This window comes from Juglans microcarpa x Juglans regia, chromosome 8D (assembly GCF_004785595.1).
Source record: "Juglans microcarpa x Juglans regia isolate MS1-56 chromosome 8D, Jm3101_v1.0, whole genome shotgun sequence".
Lineage (NCBI taxonomy): Eukaryota > Viridiplantae > Streptophyta > Magnoliopsida > Fagales > Juglandaceae > Juglans > Juglans microcarpa x Juglans regia.
In genome coordinates this window covers 18,873,663-18,897,702 of record NC_054608.1, presented here as the reverse complement: position 1 = coordinate 18,897,702, position 24,040 = coordinate 18,873,663, and the positions used below count along the sequence as shown (strand labels likewise).

General features: G+C 38.6%; 1 protein-coding gene and 1 non-coding gene across 2 annotated transcripts; both read right to left on the bottom strand.

Moving 5' to 3' along the window:
* Positions 1 to 5,919: 5,919 nt before the first annotated feature.
* On the bottom strand, positions 5,920 to 6,462 carry LOC121242256. Its single transcript, XM_041140148.1, has one exon. The coding sequence runs from the start codon at positions 6,460 to 6,462 to the stop codon at positions 5,920 to 5,922; it is 543 nt and encodes a 180-aa protein (XP_040996082.1).
* An 11,310-nt stretch (positions 6,463 to 17,772) lies between these two features.
* Positions 17,773 to 17,879, bottom strand: LOC121243784. Its single transcript, XR_005936273.1, has one exon. It is a non-coding gene; the product is annotated as a small nucleolar RNA R71 (small nucleolar RNA).
* Positions 17,880 to 24,040: the final 6,161 nt, after the last annotated feature.

The window sequence follows — 24,040 nt, the reverse complement described above, 5'->3', positions numbered from 1 at the left end:
AATGTCCTGGATTGCCACAAATAAAACATTTTCCTTGAGAAAAATCCTTAGATTTCTTTTTCTTAGAGAATGGCTTAGAAAATGGTTTTTTGTAAGTTTTCTTATAAAATTCATCACAGGGTTTTCTCCTGATACCGCTATGAGGTTTAGAAAACTTGTGCTTCCTTTTTGAGGGAGCTATAGCAGGAAGTCAAAATTGTTCACAAAATGTTCCCATTTCGTATTTGGCTTTCTTGCTATTTCTCATCTGCTCACGAAGCATTCTTTGATCATTACACACACTAATACCAAGTTTCTTGATTACTGCACAAATATCACCATAGGTGTATGCATCGTAATTAAGAGACCCAGCAATAGTAAGTTCATCCTTCACTTTGTATGCAAACAAGCGAGGTAAACCATCAATAAATTTCTCCTTCCAGTAAGGCTTCTGGCTATCATCCCAAAGCATTACTTTGGAAATAAAAACATCTTGGTACCATCTATAATCAGACATCTAATGACATCTAAGATTATTTAACTGGTCGCTGATGCGGCTAGTTATATCAGATGGTGTGCCAATAAAATGTTTTAAAATTGTATAAATCAAAGTATTAACTCCATCAGACTGGGCTGATCCAATAGATTCATCAAAAATAAGTAACCCTTCATCATTACACTTGACAGTGTTCTAAATGGTTTCCTTGGCATCTCTGGTCAGGTGTTTATCCCACCAGTTTCTTAAAACACCGAAAAATCCTTGTGTTAAAATTTTAACAATATCAGGTTGTCTGATATTGTTGTTTACATAAGCATTTGCTACAAGGGACATTTTACTCATGATATTCATGATCTCTTGTTCAGAGAAACCATCAATATTCCACTCATAAACCTTGTCAGCAGAGTAAGAAGATTGGCTTTGAAAAAATTTTTCTTCAAACTGTAAATCAGGAGGAGTAGGCCTGGAATACCAGTTCTTCGTCAGACTCATTGGTTTGGGTCCTTTTGAAGAGAATCTGACAATTTCAGGTTTTAAAACAATATCTTGAAAATTCTTTTCAAGTAAATCAAGATCCTTTTCTTCAGAGGAGTGATCGTTAGAAGACTCATCTGTAGTTTCAATGAGAACTTCTTCTTCTATTTCTTTGTTAGACAAAGCACTAGTAGAAGGCTGTTCTTTTTTCAGATCATTAAGCATTTGATCAATCTTATCTAAAGTCTTTGCCTGGGGGATTTTAAAATCAATTTTGGCTCGACTTTCAGGTAAGATAATCAAAGGTTTTTCAATCATCTTCTTTGGTTGATCTGTATTCAAAACCAAAGGAATAGGATCAGGTTTTTCAACCTTTTCTTCAATCCGATCTAACTGTTGTCCGATCGTATAAAGAGCAAGATTCACAAAGTTATTTTGAGAAATAACCTTTTTTGTTTCTTTGAGTATCTTGTCCTTCTCAGGATCTCTGAAAACAGTTTCCGAGATTTTGAAAGGTGAAGCAGATATCTCAACCCCTTTGTGAGTGATGAGAACAGTCTCCAAAGGCGGATGGCTAGACTGGACTACCATTTTACCTTCTTTCTTGACAAAATCAGTTTTAACAACATTCAAAGTGTTGTTAGAAACGTAAATATTTTCAACAAAATCGAAGAAAAGAATATGCTTTTGCTGCTTATTCATTTCTTCTTTCCATTTCCGTTTAACACGTTGTTTTTCTTTCTCAGAATACTTTGCGTGATAGGTTTTACGCTTAGCACTGTTTTTTGAAAGTTTGTATTCTTCAAAAAGATAAACAAGATCAAACGCAAATGGTTTATTCAACACAGTTAAACTGTGATGAACTTGTGGTGCAACAGGAGCCACCATAACCAATGTTTGAGGCATCTGTTTCAACGATTTTAAATGAATCAGAAGTGGGGATACCAAGGCACGGAAGAGTCTTGACATGTGCTTTGATTTTCCTCACTATTTTAGTATGGATTTCTGTCCAAGGAAGAGGATTTGAAAGAAATCGTTTGAACAAGGGAAGACATTGTTTCCTCATATCCTTGTAGAAATCAACAACATAGTTAAGAGACCCTAAGTTCTAAAACAAATTTAGCACTCATGCAATCAATACGAAGTAAAAACTTCTTGTTTAACAAATCAGATTGAAATTTAGAAATACATAGTACTATAGATAAAATCTCTTGTTTAATAGTAATAGTACTTAGGGTCTCTTAACTATGTTGCTAATTTCTACAAGGATATGAGGAAACAATGTCGTCCCTTGTTCAAACGACTTCTTTCAAATCCTCCTCATTGGACAGAAATCCATACTAAAATAGTGAAGAAAATCGAAGCACATGTCAAGACTCTTCCGTGCCTTGGTATCCCCACTTCTAATAATATAGTAATATATTATAATATATAGTGATATAGTATTAATATAACTATTAATATAATAGACTATGGTGATAATATATAGTTATTTATATAGGATTTTAAAATTTAATATTATATTAATTAGTAATTTATCATATAATACAAAATTATTTTATATATATCATATATAATATAAAAATCATATAAAAAATATTTTATATAATATAGAAAATTAAAATATATATATATATATATGAATCGATCCGGTCCGGTGTTAGAAAAAAAAAAACCGGAACCGGATTAATTTTGACTGGTTTTGAGAAAAATGAAACAGGTATCGGACCGAACCGAAATTGATACCGAAACCTACGGTTCGGTCCGGTCCGGTTTACTAGTTCACCGATTTTTTTTTTCACCCCTGCAAATACCCACTTTTAGTTTATCCCATTTTTCTTTTCAATACTTTTTAAACTTTTGTTAGCTCACATACTTCAATTTAATTATAGAAGTTTTCATATTCTCATTTGATTAACAAATCATTGTGAGTTTCACTGCCTGATTGTTTTTTACCTTTTATTTGTTCTGGGTAATGTTATGCTACTTTGTGATGTTAACTTAATAGAGAAATGATTCATCCATATAAATAATGCAAATATTTGTTAAATAAATCAACATTGCTTAACGTGGTATATTATATTGTAAATTTTTTTATTTTAAGACAATTATAATATAAATCAAGAGGTCAATTTATAAGCTTACTTTTAGTAATTGTTTTGCACTTATATTATGGTTTTAGATAATGGATATTATATATGAGAAAAGCCCCTAGCCGATCAGGTGGCTACTCCATTTTTACACCAGCCCATTAGAATCTACCGTAAGAATTGCAGCAAATTAGATTTTACACCCACATGCAGTAGATTAGCCTGTTTTCTTTACGATCTCTCACCCCCCCCTTCTTTCTCTCTCCCCCTCCCCCACCCCCTTGCCTACAAGCCCCCCTTCTCCCTCTCTCTATGACACCCCCAATCTCTGCATGGGATGGACGAAGACTTAGAGTGTTGGAATGTGTAACACGAGGTTACATACCACATTCATGACAGTGAATATGCAATACGTCTTATAAATGCATCTAGCAATATGTAATAATCACAACGGAATAAAGGTGACTAAATAAAACTTATGCCAAAATAAACTAAAACATCACAATGTCATTCATAATCATCATAAGTTCAAATCATAATATAGCATAATCTTAGTACAATTATTTTTTATAAATAAGTCTCTATGGCTAAATCAACTACTTCATGCATGAAAGGTTAGGGTTATAAACATCAAGATGAGGTCTAATATTTTGTCAAGATCCGGCTCCTCTTCAATCAATCGGATCCACTGGTCCATCTAGTCCATCCTCGTCGAGTCATGACACAACTTCTATCATAGAATGATAGTGGACTCATAAGGGGTGAGATTTACTTGAAATCTCAGTAAGTTAAACAACCAACATGCACAAAGATAAATTATGAATGATGAATGATAAATATGGAATGTGTGTGATGCATAAAAATCAATATATGTCTCTCATTTAGATTTCTCAACATTTTTAGAAAAACTGCATTTTCTTACAGAGAACATTTTTCATTTCGATTGTAAAAAAAAATATACTTCATCATAATGATTCATCATTATTAGCAATTCACATTTAATCATAACATTAACATCATAACTTATGGTATCGTCACATTTCTCCATATGCACTGTGAGTACCTACTGGTGATTGTAGTACAACTTACATTGAAACTACGTTGTCTGCAGACTCGTTCTCAATGTATTGGTAACATAACATAACAACATTATAACATGTATACCCACCAATTTTAGGTGTCATAACATTTGACTTCCCCGTCATTCTTCAAAAAGAACACATTCGAAACCCATTGACTTTTTTTATCAACTCAGGCATTACCACTCAATTTTTACTCTCTCCAGAGTGGACAGAAAAGTTTCACTAAGATAATTCTCCATCCTAGCCATTAGGGTCATGACAAAAATTATTTTCATGTTATGCTTAAAAAAGTGTAGATCATGACATGTGCATATCTTGCAAGCTTTTATGTGAAAATGAAATTTACATTCAATATGCTAAAATGGTGAAGATTTCACATGTCATGTAAGAAAGTAGTCATGTACTCAATGTATCATATAACATGATTTTTCTTGCTCAAAATGACAATTATAACATGAATGTGGCATTTATCAATAAATCATAAATAACTTATCAATGTGTAAGTTAGAAGCCAACTTACAAATTGCCTGAATTCGGAAAAAATAGTGTCTGTAAGCAAAGTTGTACCAAGTTAGTTTTTGGACTACTATGGAAGATGTTCATAATCAAAAGGTTTCAAAAATGAGTATTTACAAAAATACCCCTAAACTTTCAAAAATTGCCACTAAGATCCTAATTTTTCAATATTTGTAAATAAGCCCCAAATATAATCAAACTTCATAAACCTCATATTTTTTATATTCTAAAACTATCTATGTCCTTAAATTCAAAAAATCAAAGTGGAACTAGTCCAAATACATTCAACCCGTGACATGCACTCTAGTTGATGCATGTGTGTAATTTCAACTATTGATCCTTATGAACGCATGCATCATCAATTTCTTTAATTACAAAAATTACTATAATCATTAATGACATGTTAAAATTTTAATCTTAGGTGAACAAGTTCATCCCACCACTTAATCATGGCTAAAAACCTTAATCTCTATTAAACTAGTCCTTAAGCATGCATGATATGTCTTAGTCTTTTTCATCAAGAAAAGTTTCAAAAACTGGAATTAAACCATGCATTTCTCTTCTTATCCCAATCACAAGGTTTTCTAAATTCTCATTTTTCAAGTCTAAGTAAAATAAATCAGAACTTCATAAGTTAAGGATAATTTAATCAAACCATGCATGATTGGATGATGAACACAATATAGAATTAAAACCTATCATGACATGCTTCAAATCTCAAAACCAAACCTTCAATGATCATTCTAAGACATTAATACATTATATTAAAATATTTTTCTTCCTCAAAATCATAGAACGCATTGACACGCTCCTCCAATCTCCTCCACTGTCAAATCTCCTTGCTTTCAAGCCAGGGATCTCCCTCCTCGGAGAAACGAATGCGACTCAATGAGGAGTCAAAAAAATATGATGTGTCGAGGGGAGAGGGTTCAAGATATAGCGGCTCCTGCTCAGCCTGACACTGCTCGACTACCTGGCTTGACTCAGGTTTATCTAGTGTAGCTAGAGGAGTCGATCTAATATGGCGTCTAAGCCATCGGACCCTAGTCTTTCCCATCCAACTAATGGGGTCATAAGGTTGGTGCTTTTCATGTGGAAGGGCTCTTCTAATACAGACATTACCTCTCCCGTCATTGTCAAGGATGTGAGTCCTATCATACTCCAACCTCTCTCTTGCTGAGTCCAAAATGTATCAATCATATGGTTTAGTCGTCTATGTTGCTGCTCAGCTCTAAGCCTCCAAAGTCGACTAGGGGTCATATATGTCTGTTGGGTGACTCTACCATTTTTGGCCATGGTGCAATTGTAAACAACGAGAGAAATGCGGGTCACAGGATGAAATAATATGGATGCCATTGTTCCTCACATCGACTTCCTTCTCCCAAGTAGTTTCCTCAACATCATGATTCCACCATAGAACCTTACCTAGACGATTTTTCCGATTCCATAGTTCCTTATCCTTCCAATCTGTGATCTGAACAGGAATTTCTTCATAAGTTAGGTCAGGTTGTAGCAAAATATCCTTCGTATCTACAACTATTGGTCTCTGTTTCTCAAAGCTCTTCTTGAGGGAAGATACAAGGAATACGTTGTGAATTCCTTGGAATTCAGCGAAAAAATCTAGTTTATAATTGATTGCTCCTACTCTTTCCAATATCTTGTATGGTCCCACGTATCTTAGACTTAACTTCTCCTTTTTCCTAAACCGAGAAACTCCTTTCATGGGTGATAATTTGAGGTAGACACGATCACCAACTTGGAACTCGAGGTTCCTTCTTCGACGTTCAGCATAGCTCTTCTGTCTGTCTTGGGCAGCCTTCATCCTTTCTTTTATTATCTGGATTTGATCCTTCATTTCATGAAAAATGTATGCACTATTGAATTTCAATTGGATGCCTAAAGCGTCCTGAAGGCCTTGCTAGAAACGAGAGGTAAAACCCGTATCCCTATCTAATACAATCGTTTATGGAACTCCATATAGTCGCACTATTTCTAATACAAATAACTGAGTTAACTTCTCCATAGGGTCCGTATTTTTCACCGACAAAAAGTGAGCACTTTTTGTTAGGTGATCAACCATGACCCAAATAGAGTTATTTCCCTTTGAAGTTCTTGGTAGCCCAAGTAGAAAGTCCATGGATATATCCTCCCATTTCCATTTTGGGATTGGAAGTGACTACAACTCACCAGCGGTTCTCTGATGTTTTGCCTTGACTGTTCCACAAACAGAGCATTTATTAACATACTCCGCTACATCCTTCTTCTTTACAAACAAAACTAGCGCACCCTAAGGTGATGAACTAGGCCAAATGAATCCCTTTTCCAGTAGTTCTTCTATTTGCTCCTTCAATTCTAAAGGGGCTATATGATAAGGTGCCTTATTGACAAGGGTTGTGGTAGGTCCTAACTCAATAATGAATTATGTTTCTCTATTGGGGGGTAATCCTTGTAGATCGTTAGTGAAAATCTCAGGATATTCCTCAACTATAGGTATCCCTTGAATATCCTTACTATTACCAAAATCTTCCACTATGAATGCTAGGTAGGTCGTAGCACCACTAGTGATGCATGTTCTTGCTTGCAAGTCGAAATTAAAGAGGGGTTTAGCCTTCACAGTCCCTCCTGCATAACGGATTTGCCCATCTATGGGTGTTTCAAAGATAATCTCCTTGTTACGGCAATCTATCCTAGCATAATGTTTGGATTACTAGTTCATCCCTAGTATAGTGCCGAATCCTAATAGGTTGAAGATGATCAAGTTGGCTTTCGTCAATTTTCCTCCTAGGCTTAGTGGGCAGTTTTTCAGCATGCGGGTACAGGTGATCGTGCTCCCATCAGGAATTGACACTACTATAGCTTGAGTCGGTAGGTTACACGTGCGTGCAAACACCATGGACACAAAAGACCTCATAGCGCCGGAGCCAAACAAAGCACAAGCCGTATATTCGTATAGCGCGATTACCTAATGTGTAATCGTCTACCAAATACTTAGCAGCTAAATCATAAAATTTAATTTCTAAAGAGGGGTACTTAAAGTAAAAATACTAGTGATGACTCTCGTCTCTTCATCTTCGAGAATCTCCTCATTTATCTCTCCAGGGGTGATAACATGTACGCGAGCTTGGGAAGGTGGCCTCTTATTGGGTGGATTTTTAGGAGCATTCCTTCGGCCTTGTGCATTCTGAGGGCACTCCTGAATCATGTGTCCTGGCTGACTGCACCAGAAACATACTCCTAAACCTACTCCACATTCTCCACCATGATGCTTTCCGCACTTCTTACAGGTAGTAGGTGGGGTTGACATAATGATTTTGCCCTTGTTAGCTCCCTATATAATACTCCTTTTGGCATTATTCCCTCCTGCAAAGAAAGAAGAGGTCGTTTTTCACTCTAGGTTAATTTAGGCTACAACACTTCGTTGATCCACTTCTATTATTGCAGCCACGTTAATTAACTCCTCAAAATTGTTGATGCAAAACCTGGCTACGTAACTGCAAATCGGGCATTGCAGTCCTCCTTGGAACTTTTGGGCCTACATCTTTTCAGTTGCAATCAGATGTGAAGCGAACCTTCCTAGCTTCATGAATTTCACAACATATTGTTCGACTGTGAGATTGTCTTGTACCAAAGTGGCAAAATCTTGAGCCTTCTGGGTCTTCATTAATTCCAGGAAGAATCAATTGTTGAATTCCTCCTTGAACCTATCCCAGGTCAAAGCAGTGATATTGCCTAATTCCCTTATCAGCAGTTGCATTTTGGTATCACACCAGATATCAGCTTCTCCCTGTAGTAAATGCCTAGCGTACTATACTTTCTGCTCTTTCGTATAGTCGTTGATCTCGAAGGTCCTCTCGAGATCTAGTAGCCACTTGTTGGCTTTCATGGTTTTCGACTCCCATGAAACTAGGGTAGTTGTATATTAGAAATTTATTGTACGAGCAACCTCACCTCTCCTGCCTTTCAACCTACGAGTGTGGCTACTGTTGGTTTTGCTTCAGAATTATCTCTTGTTGCTGCTTCATGGTTTACGTCATCTGAAGAATTGCGTTCGCCAAATCGCGTCCTCCGTCCACATAGCGATCCGAATCTTGATGAGCATTAGACTCTTCAGGGTTTCTTTCCCTTCTTTCACATGCCATTCTTCTTCAAATCCTGTGAGGCACGTATATCAGATCCGATTCCTGTGACAAGATTCAAGCCTACACAATCCAAAGGTCAAAACCTATACTTTGGCATATTATTCCTAAAGACACATGGTTTTACCCAGATACATAATTGCTCTAATACCACCATGTTAAGCCCAAACCTCCGCTTGGGATGGAACAAAGACCTAGAGTGTTGAGACATGTAACACAATGTTACATACTCCTGTTCATGACAGTTAATATGCCATACATCCTATAAATGCATCTAATAGTATGCAATAACCGTAGCGAAATAAGGGTGACTAAACAAAACTTATGCCAGAATAAACTAAAACATTCCAATGTCATTCATAACCACAGCGGAGCTGCCTACCACCACCATCCACCGCGGGCTTCCCCTCCTCAACCCTCTACCTATGTCGGATTTGCCACCCCTTCTAGAGAAACCCCACCGGTAGCCCTCTGCTCAGTCAGTTTAATCACTATCGCCACAGCCCCGCCGTGCTCCGCCCCTCTAAATACCACAACAGTAAGTCTGTTTGCCACTTAACTCGTATCTTGTTTTTAGGCCACGTTTATATCTAACTAACCTCGATTTCCATCTATGTAGCGACTCATGCATGCACACACTCACAGTTTCCTCTTGAACTGAGAGGCACACTTGAAGTCAACGCGTGCTTGATCTTCCAATATTGCCTGTCTGCATAGTAATTAACTCTCCAGCACGACCCTTGATATTTCAACATGAAAATTATTGCTATTTGTTGCAGTCTGGTTGTGCTGAGAAGGGTCTCCAACCCAGAGAAGTGTTGAGATTATTTGACGTAGTTGTTGTCAAAAATTGGGCCGAGGGCTGGATGGAGGATGGGAAATGCGTGTAGTTGGGGTTTGTGAAACTATGGATTTGTGACTTTTGTGTTGTTGTGTGTGATTATTGTGTGCTATGTCATGCCATCCAATAAACTGCTTGTCATGCATCTGCATATTATTGCTTTTGATAACTGCCATGATTTATTCAACTGTGCTATTTCTATGTTGTGCTGTGTAATCTCAAAATTGGGTTTTTTTAGAAAATATATTTTTGGTGTGGGTGTGTGCGTATCATGACCCTAAGCCGAGATGGGGTATTATCTCAGTGGAGCTCCTCTGGTCACTCGAGAGCGTGTAAAATTGAATGACATCCCATGGGTATTATTCGCAGTGGATTAAGGGTGAAAATAAAACTTATGCCAGAATAACTACAAACATCCCAATTCATTAATAACCATCATAAGTTCAAACCAAATGGTAGCATAATCTTAGTACAACTAATCATCATAAAAAGTCTCCAAAGCTAGATCAACTGCTTCATACATTCTAGAGCATGAAGGACTAGTGTTATAAACATTAGGATAAGGTCCAGTCTTTTCTCAAGGTCTGGCTCCTCCTCAATCAGTTGGATCCACCTTCCCATCCAATTTTTCCTCCTCGAGTCCTAACACAACATCTATCATTTCGAGTGGAATGATAGTGGGTCCACAAAGGGTGATATTTACTTGAAATCTCAGTAAGTTAAACAACCTAAATGGGCTCATGAGGCAAGCCTCTAATGACCTGGTGACGACCTTTGACTTCGACTTGCCCTCTAAGGGGTCTGGTTCAGTGTGTACTCCACCCTTTGAGTTTCATTCCCTTCTCTCCCCGACTTTAACTCCCAGTGCCAGCGAAATATCTAAAGACATTTATGACGCCTTTTCTATGGGCATGTCTGGGATGACCATGCTTGAAGTTGCTGATCCCTTAGTTGGTGGTGCCCAAATTAACGTTGAAACCCATGGGGGCAAGATTCCACGCCAAGTTCCCTTCCTGTGACCACCTCAGGTGCTGAAACGTAGCCGACAGATCAAGAGAGGGTCTCTATTCCCTCCCATTCTCCCTCTTCCTTTAGCGGTGATAGAGATTCCATGACTCCCTGAGACGGGGGTGGCTCCTTCTTAGAAGAGGTGAGGGAAGAGGAAGACGAAGCTGATCAAGATGTAGTTGGAGACAAAAGTTCTGACGACCATGGGGAAAGGGGCCAAGGTGAAGGCCAAATTGCATTTGTATCTAAGTTGGGGTTCCAGCCACCCTTTTTCTGGCTTTGGTGCATTCCTCATTAGGGAAAACTCATACAGCGGCCAGTGTAAGTGGGGTTGAGGAGGCTACGCCCAAGTGTCCCCCTCCTCCCTCTTGGCCAGTAGCGGAGATGTCACAATGCCTAAAGAATCTCCTGTCCCCGGCATTGACTTGCTTTCTACCCAGCCTTCTCTCAGCAGTTGCAGGCGAAGGCTGAGCAGCGCTGCTGGGAGTCTGCCCAGGCATCGTCTCCCTCTGAGGAGGAATGCAAGAGACTTGCCCTTGAGCTATTAGAGGTGAAAGTGTCACATGTAGAGGAGCGTAGGCAGCTCAACCTCCAAGTGTCCGATTTACAGGGAAATTATGAAAGGTTGGAGTCGAGGTTTGTCGCCTATTAGAAAAACAGGGAGGACACCGACGCCGCGTTGGATAAGATGAGCATAACCATGATGCGCTTGGACTCCATAGTCAAAGAATAGAAGATGGAGCTATAGGAGTTGGAGTCCCAATTGGCTTCTGCCAATGGTGAGTTGATTCGTTTGCATCCTCAAGTAGTCATCACCAGGGCTATTAGAGGCCGGGCTTTCTTGTACGATTATGGGGCTGGTATGGCTCACTTACAAGCCCATTTGCTGGCAAACCCTTTTGTCGACTTGAGGAGGCTGGACCTGGGCACCTTCAAACCTGGGGCATCGTCCTGCCAATTTGTGGATGCCTTCGGCACAACACCATGCCTGACGTCTTTCCTACATCGCCCTTTTCCTCCAAGCCTAGCGGGACTTCGTCGTCGCTGAAATAGCATCTCCTCACGGAACGACCTCCTCATCGTTAATGTTGTTTACTTTACTCCTTCTTTTGCTTATGTTTTGTTTGCTTGACAATGTTGGCTCTCGGTTTGGCTCTTCTTGTAGATTGATATAACTTTGGCCCTCAATTTGGCCCTTTATGTAGATTGGTACAACTTTGGCCCTCGGTTTGGCCTTTTATGTAGATTCAATGTTGATGTGCCCCTATCTGATGCGAGTCATTCAGACTCAATAGGGTTCATGGGGCCTTTTGGCCTTTACGCCCATCCATGAGTCTTTTGAATCGACATTGGTGGTTTAGTCTAAAGGTTGTGGGGTCTTCTTACCTTCACGCCCATTCATTGCATTGTGAGTCTTTGGCCTTGACACTAGTGGCTAAGTATAGAGGTTGTGGGATTTTCTGACCTCCACGCCCATTCGTTGCACTGCGAATCTTTGGACTCGGCACTGGTGGCTAAGTGTGGGGGTCGTGGAGTCTTCTGACCTCCATGCCTATTCGTTGCACTGCGAGTCTTTGGACTTGACATTGGTGGCTAACTGTGGGGGTCCTATGATCTTCATACCTCCACGCCCAATCGTTGCACCGTGAGTGTTTGGACTCGACACTGGTGCCTAACTATGGGGGTCGTGGAGTTTTTTGACCTCCATGCCCATTCGTTGCACTGTGAGTCTTTGGACTCGACACTGGTGGCTAAGTGTGGGGGTCATGGGGTCTTTTGACTTATACGCCCATTCATTGCACCACGAGTCTTTGGACTCAACATAGGTGGCTAATTGGGGGGTCGTGGGGTCTTCTGACCTCCACGCCCATTCGTTGCACTGTGAGTCTTTGGACTCAACATTGGTGGCTAACTGTAAGCAAATGCATAATTCAAACAGCCATCCACCAATATTAACTTGTCTCTTATCAATCAAACATAAATTTTGCAAAAATATATAGGGGTAAAACCTCTTTAGATGCTCGGCGTTTCAAAGGTGCTGCAACTCCTTTCCCTGACTATCGTTCAGGCGGTAAGAACTTGGTCTATTGCAGGCGACAACCATGTAAGGTCCTTCCAATCGTGGGCCGAACTTCTCCTAGTCTTGGGTTGTCACTCCTGTCTCCTTAAGCACCAAGTCACCCACTTTGAAGGACCTGGGCTTGACTTGCTTGTTGAGGATGTTTTGAATCTCCGCTTCTTCCCTCTTTTCCTCTAGTAGGTCAAGGTCTTCCTTGAGTTCTTTGTTGTTTTCAGCTTGGTTGAAGTGGCTAGTCTAGTATGTGGGCAAGCCGATTTCTACAGGAGCAATTGCTTCGCTCCCAAAGCCAGGGTCAATGGTGTCTCGCATGTTTGGGTCTTTGCAGTTGTCCTATAGGCTCACAGAACTCCTGGGAGCTCTTCCACCCATTCTTCCTTCTTGTTGCCAAGCTTCTATTTTAGGATCCCGAGTAAGGACTTATTGTTGACTCTTCTTGTCCATTGGCTTGTGGATGTCCTAGCGACAACTAGTTTACCTGGATGCCCAACTCCCAGCACCATTCCTTGTAATGCTCCGAGTCGAACTTATTCCCGTTATTTGGTGATGGTCTTTGTTGTTATGGTTGCGAGAGGCTCTTTTTCCACCCATTTAGTTTGGTAGTCTACTATGACAACTATGTGCTTTACCCCACCCTTCCCTGGTCGAAGGCGGCCGACCAGATTAACCCCTATTGGGCAAACGACCATGGGGGAGTGATGGAGAGCAGTTTCTCAGGCGGACAGTGGTAGACTTGGCATTGAGTGCAATTTTTTGAAATTGTTTGGCGTCCCTTAAGGCGTTGGGCCAATGGTAGCCCGCCCTGAGGGCTTTCCTTGCTAAAATCTTCCCACACGAATGGTTGCCGTGACACCTTCGTGTATTTCTACCAAGACATATTGCGCTTCCTCGGGTGAGATGCACCTTAGTAGGGGCGGTGAAGCCCTTCTTGTACAGGATTCCATCAAATTTTATAAATTGTGCTGATATTTACTTGCCGACTCCTTCCCCTTTGGGAGCCTCCCTATATCTAGGTACTCCAATATTTCTTTAGCACACTTTGGCCCCGAATGCGCAACTTGCTTCACCTGGACCCCGATTGTTGAAACCTCTATCACCCTCATTTGTACTTCCCAAGGCAAGTCCGTGTCATCTCTTGTAGAGGTGGCTTTGGCTAGCCTATCCGCTATTGCGTTATCTGCCCTTGGCACTTGCTCAAGACTAACATAAGCGAGCTGGTTGCAGATTCCAATACTTGGTTTAGGTACTTTTTCAGGTTTTTCCCTTTCGTGGTATAAACCCCATTTACTTGGTTTACCACTATTTGGGAGTCAGCTTTGGTTTCGATCTCGTTGTCGCCTAGAGCCTTCACAATTGAGAATCCTTCTATTAAGGCCTCATACTCGGCTTCATTATTGGTGGTTTTGAAAGTAAGCATGGCCATGTAGTAGTACTCCTGACCTGCCTCACCAACGATGTAGATCCTATACCTCCTCCCTTCTAGCAGGAGGATCCGTCAACAAACACTACCCAAGGTCGGTTGGGAAATGCCATTTCAATATCTGCAGAAAAATCGATGAATTCAATGACAAAGTCTGCTAGGGCTTGCCACTTCACTGCACTTCTGGGCACATAGTCGATATCAAACTCGTTGAGCTCTATTGACCATGCAACCAATCTTCCTGAACTATCCAGCTTCTGTAGTTTTCTCCTGATGAGATGCTTCGCAAATACGTTTATTGAGTGGGCCTGAAAATACAGTTGTAACCTCCTGACGGTTGTCACTAGTGTAAATGTCAACATTTCCATCTGCGTGTATTTGGTCTCGGCGCCTCTTAGTGCAGGACTCATGTAGTATACTGGTGCTTGTGTTGCTTCTTCTTCTTTGATTAAGATAGCTAAGACAGCAAAGGGGGATACTGCCAGGTACACATATAAGATGTTCTATTGATTGGGTTGTTTTAATAGAGGCGGGTTGAACAAATATTGCTTCAGCTCCTGGAAAGCTCAGTCGCATTCCTCATTCCATGGGTGTGCTTTTCCTAGGACCCTAAAGAAAGGAAAACACTTGTCCGTAGAGCTTGATATGAATCTATTCAAGGAGGCTACCTTACCTGCTAGGTGGCGTCAATCTAGCCGGTGTTTGCCTCAATACTATCTCTAAGACAATAAAGCCCAAAAACTTTCCCAAGTTGACCACGGAGGCACACTTAGCTAGGTCTAAATTCATCTTGTATTTGTTAAGCATCACGAAGGACTCTTTGAGGTCTACTAGGTGCTGGGCAGGCTCCTTACTTTTCACCAGTTAGTTGTCGACGTACACCTCCATAGTCTTGCCCATTTGATCCTTGAACATCCGATTGACCAACCTTTGACAGTCACCACGACATTCTTTAACCCGAAGGGCATTACTCGGTAACAATAAAGGCCTTTTCCAGTGATGAATGTCATCTTCTCCTCATCCCCCTTATTCATTCGGATCTGATTGTACCCCGAATACGCGTCCATGACGCTCAAAACTTTCTATCCTGTTGGGGTGTCTACAATGACGTCGATTCGTGGCAGTGGGAAACTATCTTTGGGGCAAGCTTTGTTGAGGTCAATGAAGTCTACACACATTCTCCACTTTCCATTAACTTTCTTAACTAGTACTACGTTGGAGAGCCAATTTGGATAGCATGTTTCTTTTGTAAATCCTGTCGCCAAGAGACGGTCTATCTCATTTACTATCGTCATGCACTTCTTTGTACTAAACGACTTTATCTTTTGGCGCACTTTTTTGTTTTTTGCCTCTGGGTTGATGCACAACTTGTGTTCTATGATGGCGTTGTCAATCCTTGGCATATCTTCGTGGCTCCAAGCAAACACATCTCGATATTCAATCAGCAACTGTTTCATCGCCTCTTTGTGTTCTGGCAGGAGCTTGTCCCGACCCTCTTTGTGTTGTTTAGGCGTTCTAGATGTAAGGCTACTATCTCTAGTGGCTCATTTGCTTCGGCCTGCATCATGTTGTTCTTACCACTCGATTATATGTCCTAGCCAACTTCAACTAAGGGTGGGGTGACGGCCTTTTGTCCAGACTGTCTGCAACACACATGCTAGGTGCCCCTGCCTTCAGCTCCTGAACATAACATTCCCGCACCAGGATTTGCTCTCCATGAACCTTGTCGATGCCTGTTTCTATCAAAAATTTCATCTTCAAGTGGTAGGTAAAGGTGACTACCTTTAAGTCGTCTAGGGTTGGTCTCCCCAATATGGCATTGTAAGACGACGGAGCTTTGACCACCAGGAAATTTGTCATCTTGCTAACTATGTGGGCGCCTTGGCCAACTGTGACTGGTAGCGCAATGGCACCGATGGGTTGGATAGCTTCTCCCGAGAATCCCTTTAGGGGAGATGGTAGGGGTGGTATTTAGTCTAGGGTGTTTATGAGGCTTATCCACAATATACACCTCGTGATACCTTGCTATGCAGACATGAGCCTTTCTACTGGACGCTGTTAGACCCCTGCTAGCGAATCCTATCGCTATAGTGCGGATCTCCCCAAAAAGAGCTTGGTCTTGATCACTCGGTTGCCGAGGGGTGTTGTGCCCCAAAAGGAGCTTCTAAATTTGAATTCCTGAAGTGTGTACGTGGCGGCCAAGTTGAGTCCTAAAATTTAGGTAATTTTTTATGCAGAAATCGTGAAGACATTAGAGTTTCTTTCTTACCCTATAAAAGCATATCAGTAGCACGAAATTAAGATTTTTTGGAAGGGAGGAGGCACAGTTCTGGAGAAGAGAAAAATGCCATTTTTATTTTTTAGTTCTTCCATGGAGAACTAAATCTCGGGTAAAGCCTAGGGTTGAAATCGACTGGTGAAAATATTTTGACTTTATTTCAATTCACAGATTAAGCTTTATTGTTTAAGATTCTATGATTGAATTTTATATTTGTTTTGGATATTATAAGTTTGAGACAATTATATTAAATCTTGCTATGGTTTGTTGAGTTATAGATTATAAATATATGATTGTGACTTAAACAGACTTTTCATGCCATTGATGTGATATTTTGCTGCATTATTGTTTGTGAACATAATGTTGTCTCTAGATCTGATATTCATTTCTATATATGAAAATTGTGGTTTGCAAAGGGAGAATAAGTTGTAGAATTAAATTTGAGAAAATAGATGAATATAATGTCATATCTTCCAATTAGGAATTTGGTGCTATAATTCTTAATTGTGTATGTCATTTGGATTGAAAATGTCAGAGTATTGGATCCGGTTGATGGAAACCCGAAACTTTACTTGCCTTTTTATTCATGCCCTAATATCATTTTAATTGCATGCTTTAGGTAGAATTTTCATATTCTTGTCATATTGTCATTTAATCTTTTTCCTTAAAGCTTGCATCTTGTAGTGTTTCTTCTGACTCCCTGTAGATCGACACCCTGAACTATACTATACCACCATGTAATAGTTTGGGCAAAATCAATACAAGACATAATTTATTCTAGCAGTTTGTAAAGGCGGTAACTTCGTTTCCTCTTATAGCTTGCTGCATTATTATTTTGTCTTTCTTTTCGTAGTATTTTTAGTTTTTAGTATTTTTTTGTCTTGCATGCATAGATATAGATACGCCTTGAGTAGATTTGTTTGTAAGTCTGGGCTAGAGTTAGAATCAAATTTTTAAATCATTTATTTGACAATCCATTTAGTCCTGAAAAAATGAGTGAATACGAAGATCATCCCACTAGAACTTTTCAGGATTACCTCCACCCTACACGCACAGCCACACCATCATGCATCATGTTTCCAACCAACACTCGTCAACTTGATTTTAAAATATAGATGATACAGCTACTTCCCACCTTTCATGGTTTAGAGAATGAAAATCCTTATTTGCATATTAGGGAGTTTGAGGAAGTAGTTGCGACTTTCCATAGTCATAATGCTACAGATGATGTTGTGAGACTTAAGTTTTTTCCTTTCTCTTTGAAGGATAGAGCAAAGAGATGGTTGTACTCACTAAGACCACAATCAATAGGATCATGGAATGAGATAACACAGATCTTCTTTAACAAATATTTTCTCCAACATAAGACCAAAGCTTCGAAGAGGCAAATATCCACCTTTGCACAAAAGGATAGTGAGACTTTGTATCAGGCGTGGGAGAGGTTTAAGGAGTTGTTGAGTATGTGTCCTCACCATAGGTATGAGAACTGGCACTTAGTTAGTTATTTCTATGAAAGAATTACACCTAAAGAGCGTCAATTCATAGAGATGATATGTAATGGTGAATTTTTGCAGAAAATTCCTAATAAGGCCATAGAATAGCTCAATTAGCTTGCTAAAAAAGCTCACACTTGGACCGGACCTAGTGCTTCTGAGAGTATAAATAGGTCGCAGCCTGCTGAAAATCCAAATAGTGGTTGAATTTACTAGAGAGTTAGAGGTGTTAAAAACTAAGGATTTAAAACCAACACACATGGCGACTCGTGTAGAGTCCTTTGGACCGTATTTTGTGTGTGGTGGGTAGATCACCTATCTCAAGAATGCCCCGCATTTGCTGAAATGAAGGGAATGTATGAGGAACAATGTAATTCCTTAGGTATGTACAAGAAGCCCTTTTGCACCTTTCTACAATACCTACAATCCGGGGTCGCATAATCACCCAAATTTTAGTTGGAAATCTGAAAACCAGTAACCTGTACAGCCACCTAGCACTTATCATACATTGTATCATGCATCTTCCTCTTCTAGAAACTCCTTAGAAGATACTTGCATGCTTTTATTGAGGCACAGGTTAAAACTAATCAAAAGTTTGAGTCTTTGATTATGTAGGTTATTGAGGAAAATAAGGAGATAAAGAGTCATGTATCCAAGTTGATGAACTCTTTGAGTGTGAATGAGCGTTACAAGTTCCTTTCTCAAGCTCAATCCACACCCCAAGGTCAACGTTTGGCGTAAGGAAATTTAAATTTGAAGGAGGTTAATGCCATTGTGACACGAAGTGGTAAAACCTTACATAGTTAAGGAAGCCGGGGTAATAAAGAGCCCAGTTAAGGTACCATTTTCTCAAGCTTTAAAATTTGGTATGCGAACTTTGGATTCTAGCAATGAAATCTTGGAGAACCTCAGACAGGTAAAGATCAATCTTCCTCTTTTGCATGTTATTAAACAAGTTCCTACTTATACAAAAGTTCTCAAAGACTAGTATACAGTTAAGAGGAAGCACCATGTTAAGAAGACAACATTTCCTATAGAGCAAGTTAGTGCTCTAATGGAGCAGTGAATTCCTCCTAAGTACAAGGACCCTAGCTATCCAACCATTGCATGTAATATTAGGAATCATGAGTTTGGGCAAACTTTGCTAGATTTAGGGGCTAGTGTAAATTTGATGCCTTATTCTATTTATTTGCAGCTTGATTTAGGTGAAATTAAGCCCATTTCTGTTGTACTTCAATTGGCTAACCATTCATTTAAGAAATCGAAAGGGATAGTTGAAGATGTTTTGATCCAAATTGATAAGTTTTATTATCCTATTGATTTCTTAATCCTTGATACTAGTTTAGTTGTTGACTCTAGTTCTAAAATCCCTTTAATTTTAGGTAAACATTTCCTTGCTACTATTAATGCTCTTATTAATTGTAGGAATGGTCTAATGAAGCTCTCTTTTGGAAATATAACTCTTGAGGTGAATATTTTTCATATTGGAAAACATCCAATAGAGGATGACGAGTGCCACCAAATATACATGATTGACGCACTCATAGACGAGGGACTTCACACAACTCATGATTCTGATTACCTTAAATATTTCATTGTTAATTCTGAGTTTGATACTATTAGTGATTCATCTGATGTTGTTGATACTTGTGCTATTTTTTATGAAACTCAGGATTATAGAACACAGGCTTGGTAATCGAAATTTGAGGAGTTGCCTAAGAAAAGTGAAAAACAAATTCCTTCAAGCGTGGATAGTCCCAAATTGGAATTGAAACCGCCGCCCTCAGGTTTAAAAGCATGCATTTCTCGACCTAGATGACACTTCTCCCGTTAGTATTTCTTCAAAATTGAATGCAAGTAAGCTTAGGAAATTTCAGTTGATCGAGTTAAAGGAGTTGAGAAATGATACTTATGAGAATTCTAAAATCTATAAGGCTAAAATGAAAACGTTTTATGATAAAAAAATATTGTTAGGAAAACGTTTAAGCCTAATAACTAATTATACTTATACGATTCTAGAGTTCACAAGCACTCAGGAAAATTTCGATCTAGGTGGACCAGCCCCTTTGTAGTGAAGGCCCCTTTGTAGTAAAGCATGTTTTTTAAAACGGGGCCGTAGAAATAGAGGACCCTAGGGATGGCCATGTCTTTAAAGTAAATGGTCAGCCTTAAAATTCTTATTGGTAGACAAGTGTCTGAAGTTGAAGACATTCCACTTGCAGACCTGGTCGATCAACCTTGACCACACCATGCAAGTATATTTTTTTTTATTTGTTTTCTTTTCTTTTGTTTTCTTTTCATTTCATTCGTTTTTGTTTGTTGTTGTTTTCTTTGTTTTCTATTTGTAGGATAATGTCATTTTATCATTTCAATTTGGCATCTCTTATACTTACCAAACTGCCCATGTCACACATCAGGTATATTTTACCCTCTCTAGTTACTCTCCATTCAATTTTGATTCTTAAACATTGAGGACAATGTTTCGTTTAAGTTGCGGGGTGGTGCACATTATGCATTTACAAATACTTGTTGGAACTTTGTGACACATTTACATGTGTCAAAATTTTTTTTTTAACTAGCATCAAACGTACATCCTTTCACATGTGTACTCATTCTCATACATTTCTATCTTAGTGAATTCAACAAACCCCATCTTGATCATTATGCTGAGGTATTAACAGAATTTCTAATGCACTCATCCCAAGCTTTGTGGTAAGATGGTGGTTTGTCACATATATCTAGAGAACTCTTTTGCATAAGTCTTTTATGTGTAAGTTTTGGAGAGAATTGAGAGCCAACAAATGCTGAAAAATGCGATAGGCATTCATTGATTTTTTGAATTGGACCCTTTTTTTGAGAATATCATTATGGTTTGTGGTATGACGACGGATATACTTAGGATATGACGAAAGTCAATTTAGGATTAACGTTTGAGCCTTTCAAGCCAACCCTTTGAATTATAGACCCCTTGTAGCCAACTTTGAGCCAAGAAACACATATAGCCTCTCTTTTTTTCCTTCATATACCTACATTATCTATACCTCTCCACATTGGAGTATAAACTATGCACTAATTTTTTCTACCCTTTTTCCTTTCAAGTGTGTACTAGATGTGGAATTTATTTCTTTTCAAAGAATAAAAACAAATGGAAGAACACGAGTTACTAGTTGTTCAAGTGAGTTAGCTTCCAAGGCAAAAATACCAAAGTTGGAAAGAAATAGCAAAATACCAGGATGGCATATAATTGTTTACCAAATTTGTTTTAAAAAAGAAAAACAGAAAAAAGAAAAAGAGGCATTATTTGATGATATAAAAGGCATAAGAGTACATCAAGTGAGGAATGTGTTTTATTTAGATGTTTAATAAGATTCTTTAGGTATGTACTTGGAAGTTTTTTAATCATTTTCCTTTTCTTTTCACATAGCCTAACCTAAGCCACATTACAACCTTTTGTTTTGATCGTTTTGATCCCAAGTAAGCCTGTGAAAATAACAGTTAAATATTCTCATTTGTTAGTATTCATATCATAAGATCAATGTTTGCTTGTTGCTTATTCATAATTACCTAAATCTCCATGTGATTGTGTGTACGCCACTTCTCAACTCCATAGAGAGAACCCTTAGATGAAACACTATTATACCCGTGAGTTATGGAGTTGAACCTTTTGCTTGAAACGTTCTTGATGTTGCATGTGTCAAGGTTAGTGGTAAGACGGTTATGGCTTGGAGAACACACACACACTCTGTGAATTGCTATAGGTGGATTGATCTTGATGGAGTTATTTAATTCCTTAGATTGTTTTGATATATGAATCTGAAAAATATGAATTAATGGGTTATTTTAGTGATTTTCTTTAGTCTCTTTCATCTCTTTTGCATGAAAATTGCTAGAGTCTAGCAATAAGCAAGTTGGGAGGTGTGATAAATGTATAAAAGTACACTCTAAATACCTTATTATTGGATTAAAATGCTACAATGTGAGTAGAAATAATAAGAATTAATGTGTATTCTTGAACTGAGCTTCTGTTTACTTTGGAATACTCCTAAGCAGATCTTTATGTTTAATTTTAGGGTCTATAAAAGAGCAAGTCAAAGTCAAGTCAAATTCAAATGACTTTTAAGTGGGCAAGACGTTGGAATAACCTAAGAACTTTCAACGAGTGTAGGACTCTTCAAATAAGGAAAATAATGGAGTTTGAAAATAATTCGGATTAAGAGAAAAAGAAACAAATCACCAAAGGAAACTGCAAGAAGTCAGAGTCCAAAACACTCTAGGAGACAACCTAGACATACCTTAGTGTTTTGGTCATAACTTTCCACTCACACATCCGACTAATGCGATTCTTAATGCATTGGAAAGCTATCTTAAAAGGCTATAAATTTGAACTCCTGAAGCGTGTACGTGGCTGCCAAGTTGAGTCCTAAAATTTAGGCATTTTTTATGCGAAAATCATGAAGACATTAGGGTTTCTTTCCTACCCTATATAAGCATATCATTAGCACGAAACTATGAGTTTTTGGAAGGAGGAGGCATAGTTCTGGAGAAGAAAAAAAATACCTTTTTGATTTTTTAGTTCTTCTATGGAAAACTAAATCTTAGGTAAATCTTAAGGTAGAAATTGATTGGTGAAAATATTTTGAATTTATTTCAATTCACAAATAAATTTTGGATAAAGCCTAGGAAGGAAGAGAGAAAATTCATTGAGAATAAGGAAAGGGAAATTTGTAATAATATTCAACATCACTAGAATTAGTGTCTCGTGCCTTCATACCAGAATCTCAAAACAAACTTCTAACAATAGTAATCTTACCGACTGTTACCAAAATGAAACTAACTGAAATGGAAATAGTAGTACTGTATTTATTAAGTCACCACCACTTCTAAGCCCACGTGTCCTCCTTACAAGTTATTTACTATTTAGGGTTTCTTGTATTTAGTATGATAGTGAAATTGTTTCATCTTACCTTATCTTATTATTACAATTTTTTTAAATTTTTACACAAAATATAATAAACAATTCAACTTTTTCAATTTTTAAAAGAATAATAATATTAAAAATAATATTTTTACAATATTTTATTTAATTTTCAACTTTCATTACAACTAATCTCATCTCAATTCACTATCCAAACGACACCTTAATCTTAACCCTTAGCTTCATCCAACAGTGCCAGATCCCCTTTAGGCCTCCAAGTTCCCCCTCTGTCTTGACCCTTGACACTTGCCTCGTTTGGTTACGCAATTAAGATGAGATGAGATGAGATGTTTTGTTGAAAGTTGAATAAAATATTGTTATAATATAATTTTTATTTTGAGATTTGAAAAAGTTGAATTATTTATTATATGTTATGTGGAAATTTGAGAAAGTTATAATGATTATATGAGATGAGATCATTTGCTTTTGTGTAACCAAATTAGCCCTTTGCCCAAAAAGCTTCCTTCTTTCTCTATTACCTTCACTTCGATCGTGTATCAGGAACCTCGAGCGTGACTTAAAGTTATCCCGAGGGAGTTCGAGGAAACTCAAGGCAACCATCTTTTCTTCATTAAGGTCTTGGGGGAAGTCTCTGGTAACACACCTCTACTGTTTGATAATATTTCTCACTAGTTTACTCACTTCAAGGGGAGTAATCCTCCCGAAAAGGAATAGGAGAAGAAAAATATTGTTTGGATTATGATTTTGCATCTCTCTCCCATTACACTATCCTCCTACTTATTCTTTCTAATAATAATTGTGACACCTCCAGATTCCGCTTGGGATCGGACAGACATCTGAAGTATTGGAACATGCAACACAAGGTTACCTGCCCCCATTTATGACATATAAGATGCAATGTTCCTAACATGCATCTAGCATTATGCAATATTCGTAGTAGATTTTTTTTTTAGCAATATTATGCACCAAACTTATAATATCCCAAGTAGTTAAAACATAATCCATGCATACTTAATAAAATAAACATCCACGATTACAACACAGTCTCAGAAGACTGTAATCTAAAAACAACGGAGACCTGGCTCCATAATTACTTTGCCAAAATATACTGTTGGGCTAGTTTGTTGAGTAACTCGCGTAACTCGACTAACCATGCCGGTATACTACCGAAGACCTAACTACGGAGGCTACAAGCTTCGCGTTGCGTCTAC